Genomic DNA, 19,841 nt, shown 5'->3' on the forward strand with positions numbered 1-19,841 from the left:
GGTTTTGCATTTGAAGGGCAAATAACTCCAGAACTATTACCATTACACTGCATGCTGCTGTGGTAGCGATGTTGAGAAGATCAAAGCAACACAGGAGAGGGCTTGTGATGCAAATGCACTGTTTATGATGCTAATCAAAGAATTTAGCTTTGTTTGGGGGAGAGACAAAAAGCTGCCTCATGAAAGAGAAGGGGGGAAAGAAGGGGAGCTTAAGTTCTTACCTCCTGCTGATGACAAAGGCAGCAATGAGAATGACCACAAGGACAACACTGCCAGCCACGGAGACCAGAAGGACTGTGGGGTTGGTACCTTCGCCAATGATGGGAGACGGGACTAGAAAGAGAAACAGATATCTGTTAACATTCTGTAGTTATGTTACAGGCAGAAACAACGCAGGGAAGAGTGCTTGGTTCTGCAGCTGATGGGCAGACAGATGCAGTTCAATGCACCACTCAAAGCCACTCTTGGGCCTTTTCATTAGCTATTCATTTGCCATAATTTTCCAGGAGGGCCTTAATTAGCAAAAGGCATTATGCTCAATAATGGTTTTGGGGGGAAACTCATCGAGAATAAGGACTCCCCTCTTTCTCCCCTTCATGTCTACCCTCAGAGTATAATGGCTGATTTAGCGCCCACTGAGCTGCTTCCCATTTTATTTGATTTAAAATGGACCAGATGCTCATTCCTTGACTATGAGCAAGAGGCAGACTCAAACAGAACAAGATGTTTTCGACTGTCTTAAAGCGGGCTAGAGCACGGCCCGTTTTCATGTGCGCTGCCTGAGGGATGTTAACACCAATAGGCACAACCTGAACTGATTAACATTTCTCTGTGCAATGGAAATTAAATATCCTTTGCTGCCTGTTATCTCAAGAAGCCATCATGCTTTTTACGTCTGTTGAATGCAGACAGAATGTACAAATAGCTGTACATTTTACTTCCAAAGTGAGGAGACCAAGGGACTGAAGAATGAGACCACCAGTTAGGTTTAGTGCAAGCCACAGTTTTATCAAATGAGAACTTTTGTATTTGATGGGGAAATATGTGATTGGCAGTTGTTATTGGCAGCCTGATTGCCAAGAGGGTCATCTAGAGCAGGAAATAAGTGAATGTACAAAGCCACCATATCAACTGGGGTTAGTGGTCTATCCAGCACAATATTGCTTTCCTTGATAGCCAGTCTCAGGCTGAGGTCTTTCTCTTCCCTGTTCACTGGGATCATTTAAGTGGAGAGCTAGTAATCGAACATGCAGACTTTTGGAAGGAGAACATGTGCTCTACCACTGAGCTATGCACTGATCAGCACAACTGCTGAATAGCTCAGGCACGATGGAATGTCTTGTGGCTATGGACAACTTGGATTAATCCTGCAGAAAATAATCCTTGTAGAGCAGGGTGGTCCAACTTTTCATACCAAGTAGGGCGCCAGAGTACTTCAACACGGAACCCACGGACCTCACACTGCCTTTTGCAGGTGGGGGGCAGGAGCTAAGCCAAAATTTGACCCTTACTCAGCCCTCATGCTGTCTTCCCAAAGCCAGAGAAGTGAGGCTCAGGTCTTTGGGAAGGCAGCCCGAGGCTCTGGCAGGATCCTAGAGCCCTCCCACCTTCTTCCCCAAGTTGGGAAAGTGCTAACTAGGCTTTGGAAAGGAGCTGGGAGGACTCTAGGACCTTGTCAGGAGCCTTCATGCCTCCTTCCCAAAGCCCAACACCTCACTTGCCTGACTTTGGGAAGGCAGCATGAGATCATGGGTGTAGACAGGACTTTTGTTGTGGGGCAGGCCTTTTGTGTGGGGGGGGAGGCAGGACCTCAGTTATTTTTATTGATTGGGAGGGCGCAGAAAAAGGCTTTGAGGGCCACATGCGTTATGTGGGCCAGCCACGTATTGGACTGCCCTGTTGTAGAGACTGGCTGCCCACAATATTGAATCACTTCAGCTCATAATGAAGAAGGTTTGTAGGAAATCACCCTGCTTACTATGGTCCCTGACCAACACTATAGTTTTGTAGCTTCAACTGAAGAGCTAACCATTAGTTCTAAGCAGAAGCAAAACAGAGGCTTGCCATGACAAAGGCCCAAAATAATATGAGAGCGAGATAAAATGGATTCTATCAGCAGACAGCCCAAACCCATAGCAAGGTCAAAATATAAGAATGACAAGAATTAAACGAGAATTGATGAGATCAAGAACAGATAGGAAGGGTGGGTATTTAGGGAGGGCAAAGAAAAAGCCTCTTTTTGGACTTTTCTGCTAGAGGAAGCCTGAGGAGAAAAGTTTCCTGCCTCCAATATTCCCCACCCCAAGAGAACTGGCATGAGGGTGTTTGGCAAAGAGCCACCCTGTCTCTGCTGTGCCAGGCTCAAACTGAGGAACTAAAGGGTTGCCACTTGTGGTCATTTGTAAAAGTGTAAGGGGAGCACACAATGTTCCTCCCTAGAACGTATCCATGTATAACATGCTTATCTTGAGAGAACCAATAATTATTATAAGGAATTTATTCTTTGCCACTTGAGATGTGCAGATTTATGCATAGAACTCATGTTAGTATTAAAGGAAGCCAAGCCATTAAATCCCCCCCCCCATGAATCAATGGGGGATCTTGCTGCAGAGTAATACACAATGTATCGTTCTATCGTTCCTTATTAAGACTTCCTCATTAAAATGTTGAAAACAGCTTGCATCAAACACACAGGATATGCAAATGCTAGCAAATACCATGTTTGCTGTGGGCGGATTTACGTAACTGCTTTATTTCATCCACAATGTGATTTTCTGCAATCACTCTCTGGATCCTATGAACATGCGTTTCAAAGTCCTGGTTCTTGAACACTTCCAAATATAGATGCATGAACACAATCCAAATGAACACAACACTTCCAAATATAGATGAATGAACACTTGCTGTACTGTTCACAAGTGCAGAATGAAAATGGATACGCTCTATGGCTAGAAGGAATGCATGATTGCCACAGAAAAGGTTTCTCCTGTGACCTTCTCTCCTGTTAACATCTAGTGACATTATCTCACCACACTGCACATCCCTTGTCATGAGCCTATGGAGACTTTTTGGCAGGGCTGGTCAAAGAGGGAGGTGGAATGAGAAGAGAGTACAGGGGCAAGTTGTGCTCACGAGTGTGTTGATCTGGATGCGGTGGTGGGGGTGAGTGGTTTGTTAGGAGAAAGCCCTGCCCCAGTGGCATCAGATGTCCCACCTGTTGAAAATTCAGCTAGCAAAGCACTTCCCATTGGAGGGAAGGCATATGAGCCTAGGTCAGAAAGTGAGCCACTTGTACCAACCCTGACTCCATCTTCAAGGATGTACCATCAGCTGCGCCAGTGCAAACAGACTCGGTCTACCTGCAGGAGTGCCCAGCTCCGTTTCTTGGCAAGACATCTACTCAAATGATTGTGCCTGCTCCACTCTTCAAAGGGAGAGTCAACGGTTGAGACATTGTATCTTACAGCACTGTTTTGAATGCCTGACCTGTGTACCTGTAACCTGAATTTTGGAATAAAGCCTTTGGTAATAATCGATCCAAGGGTCTGAGTGAGGCATCTATGTTGGGGAGCCAAGACACCACTTGACTGGCAGCTGCTTGCAGAAGAAGAGAGACTTACAGAAGGGAGACAGGATGTCCTGCATTTTCTAGTTATTAATGGAAGAGACTGGGAAAGGAAAACTTTGATCTATTAGAGTCTAAAGATGTTGTGAGGATTTTGCTACTTAGCAGGACCTGCTTGATCCCTGTCATAGTATTTGCATGATGACGATGATTGTATTTAGTCCATACTTTCCACGAAAAAGTTACAAAATATATAAAATACCAAACACCTTGCTAATCATTTAAAACCAAATACACAGAATAAATAACACATTTAAAATGTGTGCATCTAACAATAACTACAAAAAGGACAAATCCTACCCCACTCCTCTAACAGGCCATAAATCATAACACAGTATGATCTAAGGGTGTATGTTTTTTAAGCCTGGGTAGACAGGATTCTTTTGCATCTCTTTTGGGGGGCAATTTCCTCCATTTCCAATCTGAGAAGAAGCCATGGAAAGAAAAGTCTGTGATCTGGCACGTTTAGACGCCTGATCAAGGCCAAGCACTTCAAAGAGATTCTGAACCAACAAGAAACCCATTCATTTGTAGTCAATTAAGTTAAATGCAGTGCTGTTTCAAAATGGTGACAGGAGGAGAAAGGATGCCCAGGATTATACCAGTGAGAGATGTGTTATTATTACCTACCAGTGTTGGTTGTGAACTCAAAGGGTCCACTAAAGTCTCCATAGCCAGCTGCTGTCCTTGCTCTCACATGGAAGACATATGAAGTCAACGGATTCAAGCCCTTGATATCAGTGTTTCTGGCAGCCGTTTTCACAATGCGATAGCTGCGTTCATTTTGGTCCTACCAAGGGAAAAAGACAGAAAGAAGAGCAAATAAACAGTGCTCTGTGAACTCTGGAACTTTACCAGTTGCCTAATCTGTGATAAGGATGTTACTAACAGGGACAGAATTTTCAAAGGAGCACTGGAAACTTTTCTTTTTTGGTTATCTTCAGTGATATGAGAGATTGGCAGAATTGTACATTTTATCATTCTTCTTTGGCTGAAGTCAAAGGAGTGATCGAGGAGTGATTAACTGATAGTCAGTTAATCACTGCTTTGCTTTGCTTTTTTTAAAAAAAGGCAAGTGAATATGTTTTTGGAAAACATCCGAGATTGTAATCACAATCCTTCTGATGAACAAATAGAACTTTATTGTCCGTGCTCAGTTCTTTCTCTTCCACCCCTTCCAGTTTAGAACTGTGAGAAATGCCTGCCAAGCACTCTTCTCTCCCCTTCCTCCTTTACTCCCCTCTCCTTAAAAGTGGATTCTGTTTTTTTTCTGTTTGGAAAATGTGTCAGGAAAAAATGCTATAATCTTGTTCCAATAAAAATCTACAACTCATTTTGGGCATTATTAGAAAAGCAAATAAGGTGAAGGGGGTGGGGGAGAGGGAGAGAGAGAGGGAGAAAGTAATTGTTCATTTTGTAGAGAACCTTGAGAGGAAATAGCTCTTTCCATAGATCTGAACTGGGGGAGGAACAAATTATTTGTAGAAATGTCTCCATATAACTTGAAGGAGGTGAAGAAAGTAATTTCCTTTCCTTTATTTTCTATTAAAATCTATCAAACCGCCACCATCATTCTGGGCAAAAGCTATCAGCTCATACAGAGCTCATTATTATTACTGTGCTATATACTTCATTATTACACATCTGTCTCTGTTGTAAGGCTAATGTTGCACTACTTCTCTGCTCTATTGATTCTCATTATAAATAGCCCCACTGGAATCAGATAGTTCCTACGGTGAGAGAAAATACAAAATGACACCAGTACTACAGAGCAAAGGGGGGAGGGAGTGCAATATGTTATTCAGTACAACTGCTAAAATGTATGAAATGTCAAACTGGATATGATTTTATAGGCAAACAAACTTGTTGCTGATAATGACCATTTACACAATGACAAAGGTAAACCTATTTGGCCCTGGCATCCAACATAATGGAAGAAAAAGTCATCGCTCCAGGATGAATTAATACCTTTTCATAATATTTGACTTCATATTCCAAGATGACTCCATTCGGCCTGTCAGGTTCCAGCCAAGCCAGTGCCACACTGTGCCTCGTTATTTCTTTAGCTTGGATCAAAGCAATTTGAGATGGAGCTGCCAAGAGAGAAAGGAGGGAAATGTTATACAATGGCTCCCAGAAGAGCCCTAAGTGTAGGAGGATGCTGGCTGTTTTGTCTTTTGCACAAATGCAATGTAAGATCCCTTGGACACACTCACCAAAGCAACTCAACACAGGCCTAGCCTTAGGCATGTTGGCTCCACGGGAAGACTATTAAAACACTGTCCATGCAGTAAATTGTACTATATAGCCTGTGGGCCTGTGAGGAGCCTCCTCCTTTCCCATCACATTGGTCTGATGGCTCTGTGCCCACCTTTCATTCTTTTAGGACTCGGACCCCTGATGAGGTCTTTCAAGCTACCCTGGCAAGGCACAGTAATGAAATGTTCTTTGATGACATCAGTAGCATGCATTCATTCATCATGTCTGTTGGTACATTTGTACCACACTGAAACCAGCAAAAAGCATCTCTGGCTACATACAATAAAGTTTAAGCTACCACTCTACATAAAAATTAAGCAACAATCATTAGTGAGGTAGAGTCCAAAGAAAAAGGATTGGTCACCTAATTTATTGGATTAGTTCTCCCAGATTAATTTAGGATTGGACTCGGGCCCCATCTAGAACCTGGGCCAATCTAAACTGATCAATTTAATCGCTCGCTCGCTCGCTCACTCCCTCGCTCGTGCGCGCACACACACACACACACACAATGCAAGCCCTCCTATTCCCCTCCCTCTCCATGAACCTTCCTGTCACTTTCAGGCAATTTGAAAAAGTGGCATGAAGCAAGCAGGAGTTGCGACTGAGGAAACTCTTGGATAGTGGGACCTGAAAAGGACCTCAATGGGAACCTTTAATACCTGGAAAGGTATGGGAGAAAGGTATCCTCTGGGCCCTGCAAAACTTTACATGATGTTGGGAGTAGGACAAGGCCCAGAGGACTTTGTCCTCCCATTTTAGCCTTCCTGTGTGTTACAGTCTTCCATTGAGGTCCTTCTCAGGTAGCCGCCATTAACTGAGTTCAGGTGGTTGGCGAGAGGGCATTTCCATAATATATAATTTATTTATAATATAGTTGGAAGGGACCCTGAGGATCATCTAGTCCAAGCTTCTGCAAAGTAGGAATATGCAGCTGTCCTGGATGGAGATTAAGCTTGCAACCTTGGCATTATCAGCACCATGCTCTAACCAACTGAGCTAGAGCCTATATACTACTGATTCCTGGAGGTTAAAGAGCAAGCTCTATGGCCTAACACAGGACTTTTCTTTGAACATCTAAAGCTGCTTTATACCAAGTCAAGCCATGGGACCATCTAGCCAAGTACAGTACTGTCTACTCTGACTAGAAACAGCTCAAAATCACAGATTCCCCTCAGCCTTAATTAGAACTTCAGAGACTGAAAGCAGATATCTGACTAATAAACTATGCCGCTCTTGCTTCACTAGGACACAGGAAAACTTTCAAAGAAGACTCACAATGTAGAATTGTAAATCTGAATGTAAATGATCACAGAATAGGCTAGAAACTCTAGCAGATTTTCTCCATTCTTGCTTTTAGGATTTGACTGTGTGACCTTCTGGTCTCCTATGAATGTTCTCTCATCTTTATTGTTTTCACACTTGACCCTTCACTAGGCTTACTGATGAACATACAACTTTGGGTTGATTCCAATGCTAACCCTGCTCAGCGCAGACTCGTTGAAGTTAAGGAGCATGACTAACTTAGATTCATTCATTTAAATGGGTCTACGCCAAGTAGAACTTAGTTAGATACAACCTTTGCTTTTATTTGTTATTAGCTAAGTAAACAAATAGTTTTTCCTAGTCCACAAGATCAGATAGGTATCAAACTGAGTCATGCAATAAGCTGCCAGCAATCTAAACAAAAGGAATTGTCCACACAAGCATGCATTTGTCATTGCCAGCTACCTAAAGAGGTGCAAGTGAGAATGAGGGGAAGGAAGCTCCATGGGCACTGGGCATGCAACACAGCCAATAACTAGAGAGAACTTGATTTGAGTAAAGTTTTATTTCACTGGAGAGCAAAAAATAAAAAAGGTCAATAGGCTTTTTTGACAATTCAACTAGTACTATAAAATGCATAAAAGTCCACGCTTCTTTAGAATTAGATTTTTGAACGCAATATGGAGAGCTAAGATAAAACAAACAATGGGATAAATGAGAAACATCTCAATAGATGTTCCTGGTTGTTTACCATACAGCATCATTGGTGCCCGGACTTGAGATGTTTAACAGGCCAAGGGACAATGCCTTTCCCCTTTGACAATGACAGTAACAGATTCGTAGTTCTGTTGGAGGAATGGGCTTCCTGAAGATTTACAATCCAGGCTGCCCACTCTTTGCTGTTCTGTTACTGTGTGGTCACATCTCTAGCCAGCTGTTATCAAGTCCTGCCACAACTGACAAGCACTGGTACAAATGATGGGGGTCTCTGGGGAAGAAAAGGGGGCATTCAGGGAAATTTTAAAAAAATCTTATCTGCAAAAAGCTGTTCTGTAGAGATAGAGATTAGGCAGCTTCAAAAACTGAATATATTCCCTCCTTTGTCCCTAAAACCCTAGAAATATGCAGGTGTTTCAAAACAACAGGAACCAACAACAACTGCAGGGTGAAGATCTATGGAGACCTTTCAGAGTGAAATCATAATTCCATCCCATACAGAAAAAACCCCCCAAAGAAATAGCCACATCTTATGGGGGGAAATATAGCTATCATTGAACATTTTAATATTTTTAAAAGGACCTCATTGAGAATTGTTTTAAATAACTAAATAGATAAATGTCACATGAAACAGCAACAGCAAAAAGAAAACCGGACATGAAAGCTTCAAAACTACTTGACCATATCAGACAGGTCTGATGGGAGAAAAACGAAGCAGCAGGCACCACACATATAGTCACAAAGGAACTCTCTGGGCTGAATTGCGTCTGTCAGGAAGACTGTTTCTTGATCTACTGCTTGACAGTTTGGCATCTCTGTTAGAAATGACTCTGGAGCTCTGCTCCTGCCTCCCTCAACACGTCTACCCATCTGTCTGTTTGTTCCTCACCCAGAGTCTCATGTGCATGAAGATATACTGAATAACAGAAACAGGGAGGTTTCGTTCAAAGGGGTGCTATCAAGTTATTTATAGAAGGTACCCAATACAGTCAGAAGCAACTGTCCTGGCTTGATATTCATGTTAAACCTTTAAGTCGAAGGAGACTTTTTTCAAGGATAAGTTCTTCTTTTCTTTTCTCTCCCCCTCTGCAGTGGCATCAAAAGTCAAGGGAGAAAATCAGGATAAGTCACTACCACCGTCTACAGTAAAAGCAGATTAGTGACAGTCCAACCAGAAAGCCGAATGCCTTCATTAATGAGTGAGTCTGCAAGAGCAGCTGAATCATTCTTTCATAAATAATTTTTCAACAGCTCTGATTCGTTCTATCTTTAAGAGGATATTCTTTCTTGAAGTGGGGGAGGGAGGTGTCTTCCTTTCATTTTTTATCAGTCACACATATTTGGAAACAGAAAGTATCACTGTACAACAGACGCTGAAGTGATCTGCTGAAATCTGTGACCCAAAGTTTCATACCTGTGTTAAAAATACTGATAGAAAAGGGTGGAGTGACAGCTAGGGCACCACTCTTCTAAGCATCCTTCTCAACAGAAGCAGATCTTGCTGTTTTTAGTCAGCACCTAAAGCTTAACAAAATAGGTGCTAACTAAGAGTCCCCTAATTGTTGCATCAATATAAAGCAGCTATTGTGTACAGAATCAGTGTAGGATAGTTGTTAGAGTGTTTAGACAAATGTTTAAATCTCCATGCGTAAACAAAGCTCATCAGATGAACCGGGGCCAGTCTCTGTGTCTCAACTTATCTACCTCATGGGGTTGTTGTACAAACCTTGGCGATCTTGGATTAAAGGCAAGTGAAAACTATATTCCCTTCCATGTTGGGTCCATGTTGTGCTCGGCCCTGAAACTCTTCCTCAACCGGCTTGTGAGCGGGGCTTGCCCCGCTCCAAGCCGGTGATGCCACAGTTATGCCAATGGCCTTTAACCAATCAGCAGCGTGGCAAGGTTGGGGGTGGGGGTATCTATTTGGCAGAACGATGTAGGGGCCTCCTTTTGTTTCGCGCTGCCGAACACCTGCCCACCCACCCGTTAATTAGGTCGTGTTTGGCCTTGCTTTGGACTTCAGTTGGTTGCCTGTTTTGGAATGGGGGCCAGGTAGGAATTTTTTTCAATGTGGCAGATTGGCTGTGGCCACTTGATTTTTGCCTACCTCTTAGCAATCGTCACAACTTTGTAAGGTTTGGCGGTTAGGCATTGGTTTAGGGGAATGTGGGGAGGGGTGGTGCGGCCATCACCTGCCCCTCCAATGAATTGGGTGTTCCATTAAAGGAATCCGGGGGTCTGGATCTTGTCCAAAGCCCAGAGAGGGGCTAGGGTCATGCCAGGACTCCCGGGAAGCCCAGGGGTGAGCACCAGTCAATATACACTGACAGAGATCCCCCTGCTGGTTGTTTACCCTTCCAGGCTTCCTGCAGGGCGGGGCAGGAGCCAGATATAGTTTGATACCAATGCCTAAGCCAATACCAGTTACATTTGTGTATTTTAATAAAGTTGTGGCCAAAATTTGCCCATTAACATCTAAACTAAATTCTGTCTCCACTGTGTCTTTATTTCCATTCAGGATGGGTTTTGGGGCTCGAAGCACAACCCAATAATCCAGAGACGTGCCCCTCACTTTTTTTCTGAAGTGTGCAGTCAAGAAAGCTAGTTGCCAACCAGGAATATGCATCTTATATACTTATTATCGGGGATATGCATCTTATATATTTATTCCATAGATGGTATGTTATCCATTGTATGTTCATTCATGCAGATAACATGTTTCTTGGTGAATTCGGTATGCTCTGGGAGTGGAATGAAGAGGAAACTGTCCCTGAGTAAATGGCTGTGTAACTTTATGCAGGCCCAAACTCAGTACTTCACATTCTTGCCCCTCCTCACTCAAAAAGACTTGCTCCCTACTGTTGTGAATGGAGCAATTTTCTTTTATCTACTTCCTCAGTACTCTACCATTAAACACCTACCAGTAGTTTTATTACTGCTGTTCCGTGCTTGTGGCCTACAAACAAAGAATAGGACAGCAGACTTGGAACAAAACTTTGCCCAAACAGCATAATAAAGCAATTTCCTTAGGCTAGCAAACGCTGAGTTATTGCAGCAGGCCTTTGGCACTTGCTAAATATGGTAGAGTTCAGGTGACACTATTTCATGACTGACTCAGAGTAGAAGAAAGTAACAAGAAGAAATCAACTAAGTGAAAAGTCTTTGGTCTGCAGGAAACCAATGAAAATGAGAATCCTGAAGATCTGGATAGCACTACACAGTAATCTTTGTGCACAACCAAAAGTAGATCACTGCAGATATATATATTTCACATCAAATTAATTCAGTTTCTTCAAATATCCTTTCATTCTTAAGGGGAACATAACCATGCTTGATGGCTTCAACATGTTGTCAAGGATCAAAATTAAATGCTTGAAAGCAGTAATGATACTACTGTGATTAAGAGTTTTACCTTGTTTGAGGGATGCTAAAAGCCTGCTTCATTATTAATTACTTTAAAGAAAGCTGATACACTAAACTAGGATAAATACTCCTTTCTCAGTTGAGAAAAGAACTATTTAAAAATAATATTTTCAAGTCAGCTTGGTGCTGGAGCTTTTGCATTCAGCAACACTCTTATGACTTCCAGGTTTATTGAGGGTATGTTCCTCATTTTCAGGTATGGCTATAGTCACACAGCAAACTGGGTGTGCACTGGCCATGTGAAAAGACAGTATGGCTGGCTGCAGAGCTACAGTGAAAGACAAGACCATAGGATGCAATTAAATATCACATCCTCCAATGCTGCTGCTCTGTACAGACATTTCTTATAACTAAGTGAGTTTAAAATGCAAGCCACAGTTGAGGACTATAGTGGTTTTAAAGTTTAAACACTACCTTACTCTGTAAAAGTATAATGACAAAATCTTTATCATTCTGCTCCTCTGCCTCCAAAATCATTTCTTGAAAGACAAAATTCAGATCATCATGCCAACATGAAGCAACTTCAAAATCTGGAACTCTGACTGCTGCAATATCCAGCCAAAGGTTTCTTCCCTTGATCTCAGTGAGAGAGTAGGACACATATGTGAGAACACGTGTGTAAATTTCTTTCACGGAAATCAATGAGACGTGCAGCCCAGTTCAAGGCATACTTATTCCAAAGTTAAGCTGCACTGTGTCCAATGGAACTTTTTCCATGTTAAGTGTGCATAGTCTAAGAGCTTTAACTATGACTGGATCATGCCCATAGATTTTATTTGACCACTACAAAGTTACGAAGCAGAGATTGGCAAATCCTCCTTGTTTTGTTTAGGAAGGAAGCTCTTGATGAGGCGGGGGCCTGCAGTACCACTCAAGCGAGGCATCTGTTTAGTCTGAGGACTACTTGTTTTATTTCTGCTTGCTTGCTAAGAAAGCCTGTTGGCACGTCCTGACAAAGATAACTTAATACTTGCCAACAGAAACATGGCAGGAAGCAATGTGTATGTTTCCTGTATGTATGAATGCCAGTTTTAAACAAACAGGAAAACAAGTCTTTCAGTAAGAAGGTAATTTATAAAAATCTGTCTGAATGTTTCAGCCACTTACAAAAAAAAAGAAGCAAAAGAAAAGAAACATTCCCAAACGCTTGAATGACAGTGATTAACATAACACGGGTGGTTGGAGTTAGCACTGCAAAACATTTGAAGAAATGCTATAAGCAATTTGTTCAATTTGGAATTAGCCAGTGGCTCTCTAACCTGGGAAGCTGGGAGACTGCTGGGCCCCATGCAGTTGTAACAAAGAGCAGAACTTGATCCACCATAAATAGAATGCCAGCTTTGATAAATTGTGCGGCCTATACTAATTTGAAAGGCATGGGATAATAAATAACCTTAGGATAAGGAGAAAGAACTTCAGAAAATGGAATGGGAAGCAGCCATGGACATCTGAGCTTTTTAAGAGGCAAAAGTACAGTAGAAGAATCCCAGCACAAGTTGTGTCAATGCTTTGCTGAGAACTACATGAATTGCCGTCTGTCCGTGTTCTAAGGTGCACCATGCATTTCATATCAAAGCCACAAGTGTTGCATATAGATAAAGAAGGCATTACCCACCCCACTTCATTTAGACATACTTTCTGTAGTGGTTTGCTAAGCTGCCAAACACAGGGTGCATTCAGACATGGGGAATATTGCGGTAGTTTGCCTGATAGTAATGCTACTGCTTCTATTCCATTTTCTCATGTTCTTTTCACATGCTATATAGTGACATGTTGAGCTGAATTTGATTCACACCAGTAGGTGTGGCGCAACACAAGAATGAATGTCATTGGACAACTTTGCTCCTCCCCTACCCTTTCTGTGTATAGGAGCTTCTGAAAATGGCAGGAAAAACCTGTATTGACAGTAAAGGTAAAGGGTAAAGGGACCCCTGACCATTAGGCCCAGTCGCGGACAACTCTGGGGTTGCAGCATTCATTTAGCTTTATTGGCTGAGGGAGCCAGCGTACAGCTTCCGGGTCATGTGGCCAGCATGACTAAGCCACTTCTGGTGAACCAGAGCAGCGCATTGAAACACCATTTACCTTCCCGCTGGAGTGGTACCTATTTATCTACTTGCACTTCATGCTTTTGAACTGCTAGGTTGGCAGGAGCAGGGACCGAGCAACGGGAGCTCACCCCGTCGCAGGGATTCGAACCGCCAAACTTCTGATCAGCAAGCCCTAGGCTCTGTGGTTTAACCCATAGCGCCACCCGTGTCCTTGTATTGACAGTATACCACCCTAAATTTATCCACTTTACTCCTGTGATTTTCCAGATTAAAGGGGCTGCAAATGGATTTTTTCTGGACTAAAAAAGCACAGAAATAAATGCTAAGAATGTGCTATATTTCATCGGTGGCTTTTACGTCACATGAAAGCTCAAATATAATGCAGAAATCAGCAGTATAGTGATCCTACATGCGGAACAGACTAATATGATTAGCGGCAGGTCTAGCACATCAACAGCAACCCAAATACTATTTTAAAAACTTACCTCTTTGACTTTTGGGCAAACATCAGAAGGTGCTATTTCTCTAACCATGCACACTACAGCTTTTGCTTTAATGCCAGCATCGCTTTCAAGCCATCCAGATTTGCCAGCAGTATTTTATTCTACCTCCATTAAACACAGAAGATAACTGTAGCAGATCCACGCCTCCAATTTACAGTTAAAGAGAATGATTGCTGGATTTTAAATTTTATTAGCTCTGCAGACCATTAAACTGCATCTCTCACAGCTGGAGCGACTGCCAATCCATTGTACACAAAGATGAGACATTCTCTTGGACCAAAATATAAGGCTTTGCTTGGGCAGGGAGTGGGCAGTGGGTGGGATTGAATCATGCCCTAGTTCCTTCACTGTTCTAGGTGATTAAATTCTGAATTACATAAGTCTCCAGGACAGTTCTCTCAAAATTCTTCACTCCTTTCTGATGCACTCTCATTAAATCATAACAGTGGAAGAGCATGGTAGAAAACCCAAAGAAAAGAGTGAGAAGTCCTTGCTTTCCCACAGCCATTACATTGGCAGCTTTAGAACTGACAGAAGGAAGCAATGTTGATAGGAACAGCGAGCATTTATATGGCATGCATAATGGTCCTTAAGGTGAATCCAACAGTGGTAAAGAAATAAATGCAGAGGAGAAAGAAAGACATGAATGGATGACCCCATTCAACAGAATGCATTTTATTTGCTGGTTGCCTATGTCAAGAGGGAAATGTTGCAAGAACAGATTTGGATGAATTAAAGCCATGCTGTGAACTCTTAGAAGGTTACTGTTTGGTACTTCAACAGTGGGACTAGTAAACATGCTTCATCCTGATGCCCACATTGTCTTCTGGGCAACCGTCCAGCGGTGGAGGCAAGGGAAAAGGAGGAGGAGCAATACACATGAATTTTATCTCTGTACAGTAAACTAGTTTCCACACACACTTCTCTCTATGCCCCATGCAGACAAGCAAAAGGCTTCATGCAATGAGTTCAAGGCCATATTGCAGGCCTTGCAAAGCAGTGGTTTAAGCGGATGTGTGGCTTGGAGAGAGTCCTGAGGGCCAGAGAGAGAGTCTGGATGGGCTGCATTTGGGCCGCTGAGCCCCATCCCTGCTCTACAGTATGTGGACAATGGGTAAAAGCTGAGGTTAGACACACTCAGAACAGACCCACTGAAATAAAAGGCCTGGTCCATGTATTTTAGTGAGTGTACTCTTATGACTAATGTTGGGTACCACACCATGAAAATTTCCCCACACTACCACCCCTTTATAGCTGTTAAGGTGTCTGGAGAAATGGGTAAGTAGTAATGTAAGGTTTTAATTCCCCTTATTGTTACAAGTGCTTTTAGTAGTATTTTTGTGATATTTACATAGCTAGGACATGGTCCCCATTCATCTGCTGCCATTTCTAAATCATAACTAATAATAATTCCCTAGAAATAAGTAAAATGAATTATAGGGAGTCATTGAAGCCCACCTCTAAGCTTGGATAAACGAAACTGACATTGGAATAAACGCCACAAAAATACAAGGTGTGAAAAGAAAGCTGGTGTGTGTATGGTTGGTAATTTGATTAAATATAAATTTCAGCAATGTGGTTCCTAGAATGCATAAAGTTGGCCTTTTCTGTTGTGTCATGTAATGTTTTGATGGTGTTAATTTGAGTGCTCTTTGTTACGACTGAAAGCTATGGATACTTTTGTTCGCCCTGAAAACTCTTATACAAGAGGTGGGGGCTGCGAACGAATCTATGCCATTCTGGCCGGCTAATGAACTGCAAACCTGTTCTTCACTTGAGGGACTGCCATAAAGAGCGAAAGGTCGGAAGGGGAGTGGGAGGCAATGTTGCTCAAGCCTCTTTCAGTTTACCACCCACAACTTTTTACCTGTAAATGGCTCTGTAATTGGATAGAGCCCATTCTCCTTCATCTGAAACCTGTACTTTCTGTGGCAGCAAATTATAAACCATGTGAAGCACAGATGAGGGGAGAGAACTTCATTCTGTGCACTGCCTGGTTGTAAAAATAAAAGGAGGTCAGTTGAAAGCAGAGTCAGAAACTGGAGAAGGGTCTTTGAGCCTTGAAATGTGCAAGCACAAAATTAAAGTCCTACTTTAGGGTGTCAGCAGCAGCTTAAATTACAAGTTCCACATTTATTTCGGTACACCCAGCATTTACTCACCTTTTGATTCCAACTCTGTGTTTTGAATGGGGGGGGGAGTTGCATTGTTTGATATTCTAAATGGCAGTACACGAGAAGAGAAAGCTGCCAGCAAGATTTGGGATTCCTGTTGTGGGGTAAGGGTCAATGTTATTGTAAAATAATTTCAACCATGATTTTTAGAGCTCTTTTGATTTTCATTTTCTCAGGGCTGATTATAATGAGGATCAGGAAAGGGTTCTGGTTTGATTGTCAATTCAATACAGCGATGAGATTGCTCCAGGCTGATTTTCAGCACATGATGCAGAATGGTTTCTGGAAAGCAACTGCCTGTCAGTGTAGACCAGGGTTTCCCAGCTGTTGTCGGACTACAACTCCCATCATCCTTAGCTAGCAGGACTAGTGGTCAGGGATGATGGGAATTGTAGTCCAAAACCAGCTGGAGACTCAAGTTTGGGAAACCCTGGCATAGACAGTACTGAACTAAACTAGATGGACCCAATGCCATGGGGCTGATGGGAATTGTAGTCCAAAATATCTGGAAGGCACCAGGTTCACAAAGGCTGGTCTTAATAATATGTTATTTTTCTAATAATGAAAACCACTTTGGGAGCCCTGTTGGCTGAGGTACAAGGTAAAAGATGTGTTTAATAAATTGAATAAATAAATAAACCACAGGTTTTGTGTTTTCTGTCTTATAAGAGAACAGTATGTTTATCTATTATGATACTTTGGAGAGCCAATTTTCGAGTGTTTTATTTTAGTCTAATTTTCTCTGTCTCTCTTTTAACAATAACAAGACTGATATATTCTAAATTAGTTCTGGGTAAGGACAAAGCAGCCATTACTTACAATTAAAGTGACACACCTCTTCTAAAAGAATTGAAGGCAGCTTCCTCCAGAGCAAATGATCAGTAGATATATAATCAGGAAAAAATTGTTCAGATGTATTATTGGGGAAATCTTTCTCTTCCTCTGAGTTCCCTCAGAAAAACAATCAAGCTCTGGCATCTCTCACTGTATAGTTTTTGTTTCATGCTTTATGCTTTTTCGCAGCTGTCCCTGTAGACTTCCCTTGTCACAACTCAATCATTTTGCCTTTGTTCAAAAAATCCTCTATCAAAATGTTCTTGCTTTGATCAAGGAGGAGAAAGCTATTCTTACTACTGTCACATCAGTCCCAGCCAGCAAGGTCAATGGTTAGGGGTGGGTTGTAGGCCAACAATATCTAGAGGGCTACAGAAGGTCTAAGCTCCTACACTGTATTCCATCCAGTCCCACCTCCAGCTGAAACAACTTCTTCCCTTCTTTATCCCATCTATCTTTACGCCCTCACAGATGAATCCTGTACATGTGTACTCAAGTCCACTTCATTTCAAAGTGGGTGCTCTGTGTTCCATGACACCACCAAGAAAGCCTTGTGCTTTCTTGAACACCCTCTTGTCCTTAACTGCCCATAGACCTGCAACAGGACCCAGTATCGGAATGTGGACTGGGGCAGGGAGATGTTCACCATAAACCACAATGGTATGTTGATGATGCTATATAAAGTAATGATAATAATATTCAAGCGGAGATAAATCTCCAAAACATCATAAGAATCGCTTTTACTTCTACAGCATCCATTTCATAGCCCAAATTCAGATCCAGAGACATTCTGATCACAATCAAAGTTACTGGCAGCTTCAACTGCAAATGAGTGCAAAACCAAATGTAAATTAAAACGAAGCAGAAGAGGAAAGGATTTGCGAGGATGCTGTACCCCCACTACGTACAAGCCTCCCAAGGGGCTCATGCTGCACAATTTCAGCATCTTAGTATTCAGGGCCAGCTGCAGATTTGAGCCCCTGTCCAAGAAAGTGCTCTGGAGTGGACTTCCTTCCTATACCCTTGAGCTTACCTTATGGCAGTACAGTGGTACCTCTGGTTACATACTTAATTTGTTCCGGAGGTCCGTTCTGAACCTGAAACTGTTCTTAACCTGAAGCATCACTTTAACTAATGGGGCCTCCTGCTGCTGCCACGCCGCCGCCACGCAATTTCTGTTCTCATCCTGAGGCAAAGTTCTTAACCCGAGGTACTATTTCTGGGTTAGCGGAGTCTGTAACCTGAAGCGCCTGTAACCTGAAGCGTATGTAACCCGAGGTACCACTGCAGAGGCTTGCAGCCTTCATTTTAATTTCCCACAATGCCTCAAAGAAAGACTATGTCAGTGTTTTGTGGGGCATTAAAATGGCAGTTCTGCAGAGCTAATCATCTAAGGCAGCACAGCTGTCCAAGAGTGCCATGTGTCGACACCAGCTCTGATGGTGTAAAAGAGATTATGTGGATTAAATACTGGCTTTTGGGGCTTGTTGGCCAGATTCTGCAATGGCTCTCAGAGAGAAAGAAGTATCTTCAGGTTCTAGAAACTAAGGAGATGCTCAGAAAGAATGTTGCTATGATGCAAGGGATTGAAGGACGAAATAGAATAGAGGGGAAAGGAAGGCTTGATTTTTATTTTTAAAAAGCTCGTCTCAGTCAATAAAATGCTTTCCAAGTGCTGAAGCCTTTAAAAGAGCTTCTCTCCCCTTCCAATAAAATGCACCAACTAGATGTTTATGCCCCTCTTACAGCTCTCTTGATTTACAAGGGCTGTATCATTCCGTACTGAAACAGACACGTCCGCAAATTTTATCCTCTTAATGCCTAAAGGAAGCTGGTGACATGTGAAAGCAAGTAGACTAAGTGAGCAATTTACAGCAGTGGGTAAAGATCAGACTGTATTTGACTCAAAACATGCCAGACAATGCCTACCCTGCGGAGTCTCGCAGTTTACGGCGTTTGCTACTCATCACTCTTAACAAACACTTTCTTTTTGAAGAGAAAATCACATGTCTTCCATTTGCCATTGAAGCCATATCTCTTTGTGCCCATTCCAACCTTCAGAGGACTTCTTTTGGTCCTTCCTTCCTCACTGTTTGCATAATTGCAGCCTTTCAAACTTTCAACATAGCAGTGGCAGCACAAGGAGAGAGAAGGATGGCGGGGTGCTGCTGAAGCTATGCCCTGCAGAGCAACTATGAAATTCTAAAGGTAATTCGTCAGCCCTGCTGTCCCACAAAGGTTTTCCCCAACTCCCTTACCCCTGATTTCTTGAGAGATTAGAGGAGAGGCAATTCAGAACACAAAAACTGATTCAGGTTTGCATACAGCATCTTGACGCACAAGAAAATTGAGATGTAGCTATCCGTTTTCAGCGCTGAGCTACGGATGGGAAACTCATTTAGGCCAGAGGACCATAGAGGATAAATGCAAGGGACTGTGGACAATTGCAAAGAGGCAATTATCGTTTGCAGTGGAACAGCATTAATCCACACAATGGGTGTAACCCAGAGAAAATTAGTTACACCCAAGCCCCATTGAAATGAATGGAAAAGCACACTTAAGTTCCATTGTTTTCAACAGAAATCAGCTTTCTCCAGATTTCTAATCAATCTGGGGCATGACATACTTTTCTCACTGGGACTGTCACTTTAGAATTGTTGTTTCTAAAAAGTAAATAATCTGTTAATTGAGGTAAGTCCACACTTATTAAGGCTCAGCAAAGAAAGATTTCCATATAGCAGCCGATGTTCAATAGTTGCTGCCACCATTCAAGCTTCATCAAGTTAGATGCTGGTAGCCCAAATTATATCAGCAGGAGGGCCATCTCAAGTTCAACTAATGCAGACTTTCAGGTTCCAACTGATTTCTGCATCTGTGTGACTAAAAAGGCATTGTGTTTAGGAAGAAAAATGTCTATCAATCAATAAAAGATTTAAAGAGAGAATTGTTTTTCATACTCTAAAAGCAATTCAGTATCTCAGTAACAACG

General features: G+C 42.3%; 1 protein-coding gene across 1 annotated transcript in view; it reads right to left on the reverse strand.

The window, feature by feature from the left end:
* Positions 1-19,841, reverse strand: part of EPHA4 (EPH receptor A4) — a 155,289-nt gene that overhangs the window by 37,032 nt on the left and 98,416 nt on the right. The window contains exons 6-8 of the mRNA XM_053390006.1: positions 5,594-5,718; positions 4,256-4,415; positions 222-333 (exon numbers count right to left, since the gene is read on the reverse strand). Of these exons, the coding sequence (XP_053245981.1) occupies positions 222-333; positions 4,256-4,415; positions 5,594-5,718 (397 nt within the window). The remainder of the gene's footprint in view (positions 1-221; positions 334-4,255; positions 4,416-5,593; positions 5,719-19,841) is intronic.

This window comes from Podarcis raffonei, chromosome 5 (genome assembly GCF_027172205.1).
Source record: "Podarcis raffonei isolate rPodRaf1 chromosome 5, rPodRaf1.pri, whole genome shotgun sequence".
NCBI classification, from domain to species: Eukaryota; Metazoa; Chordata; class Lepidosauria; order Squamata; family Lacertidae; genus Podarcis; species Podarcis raffonei.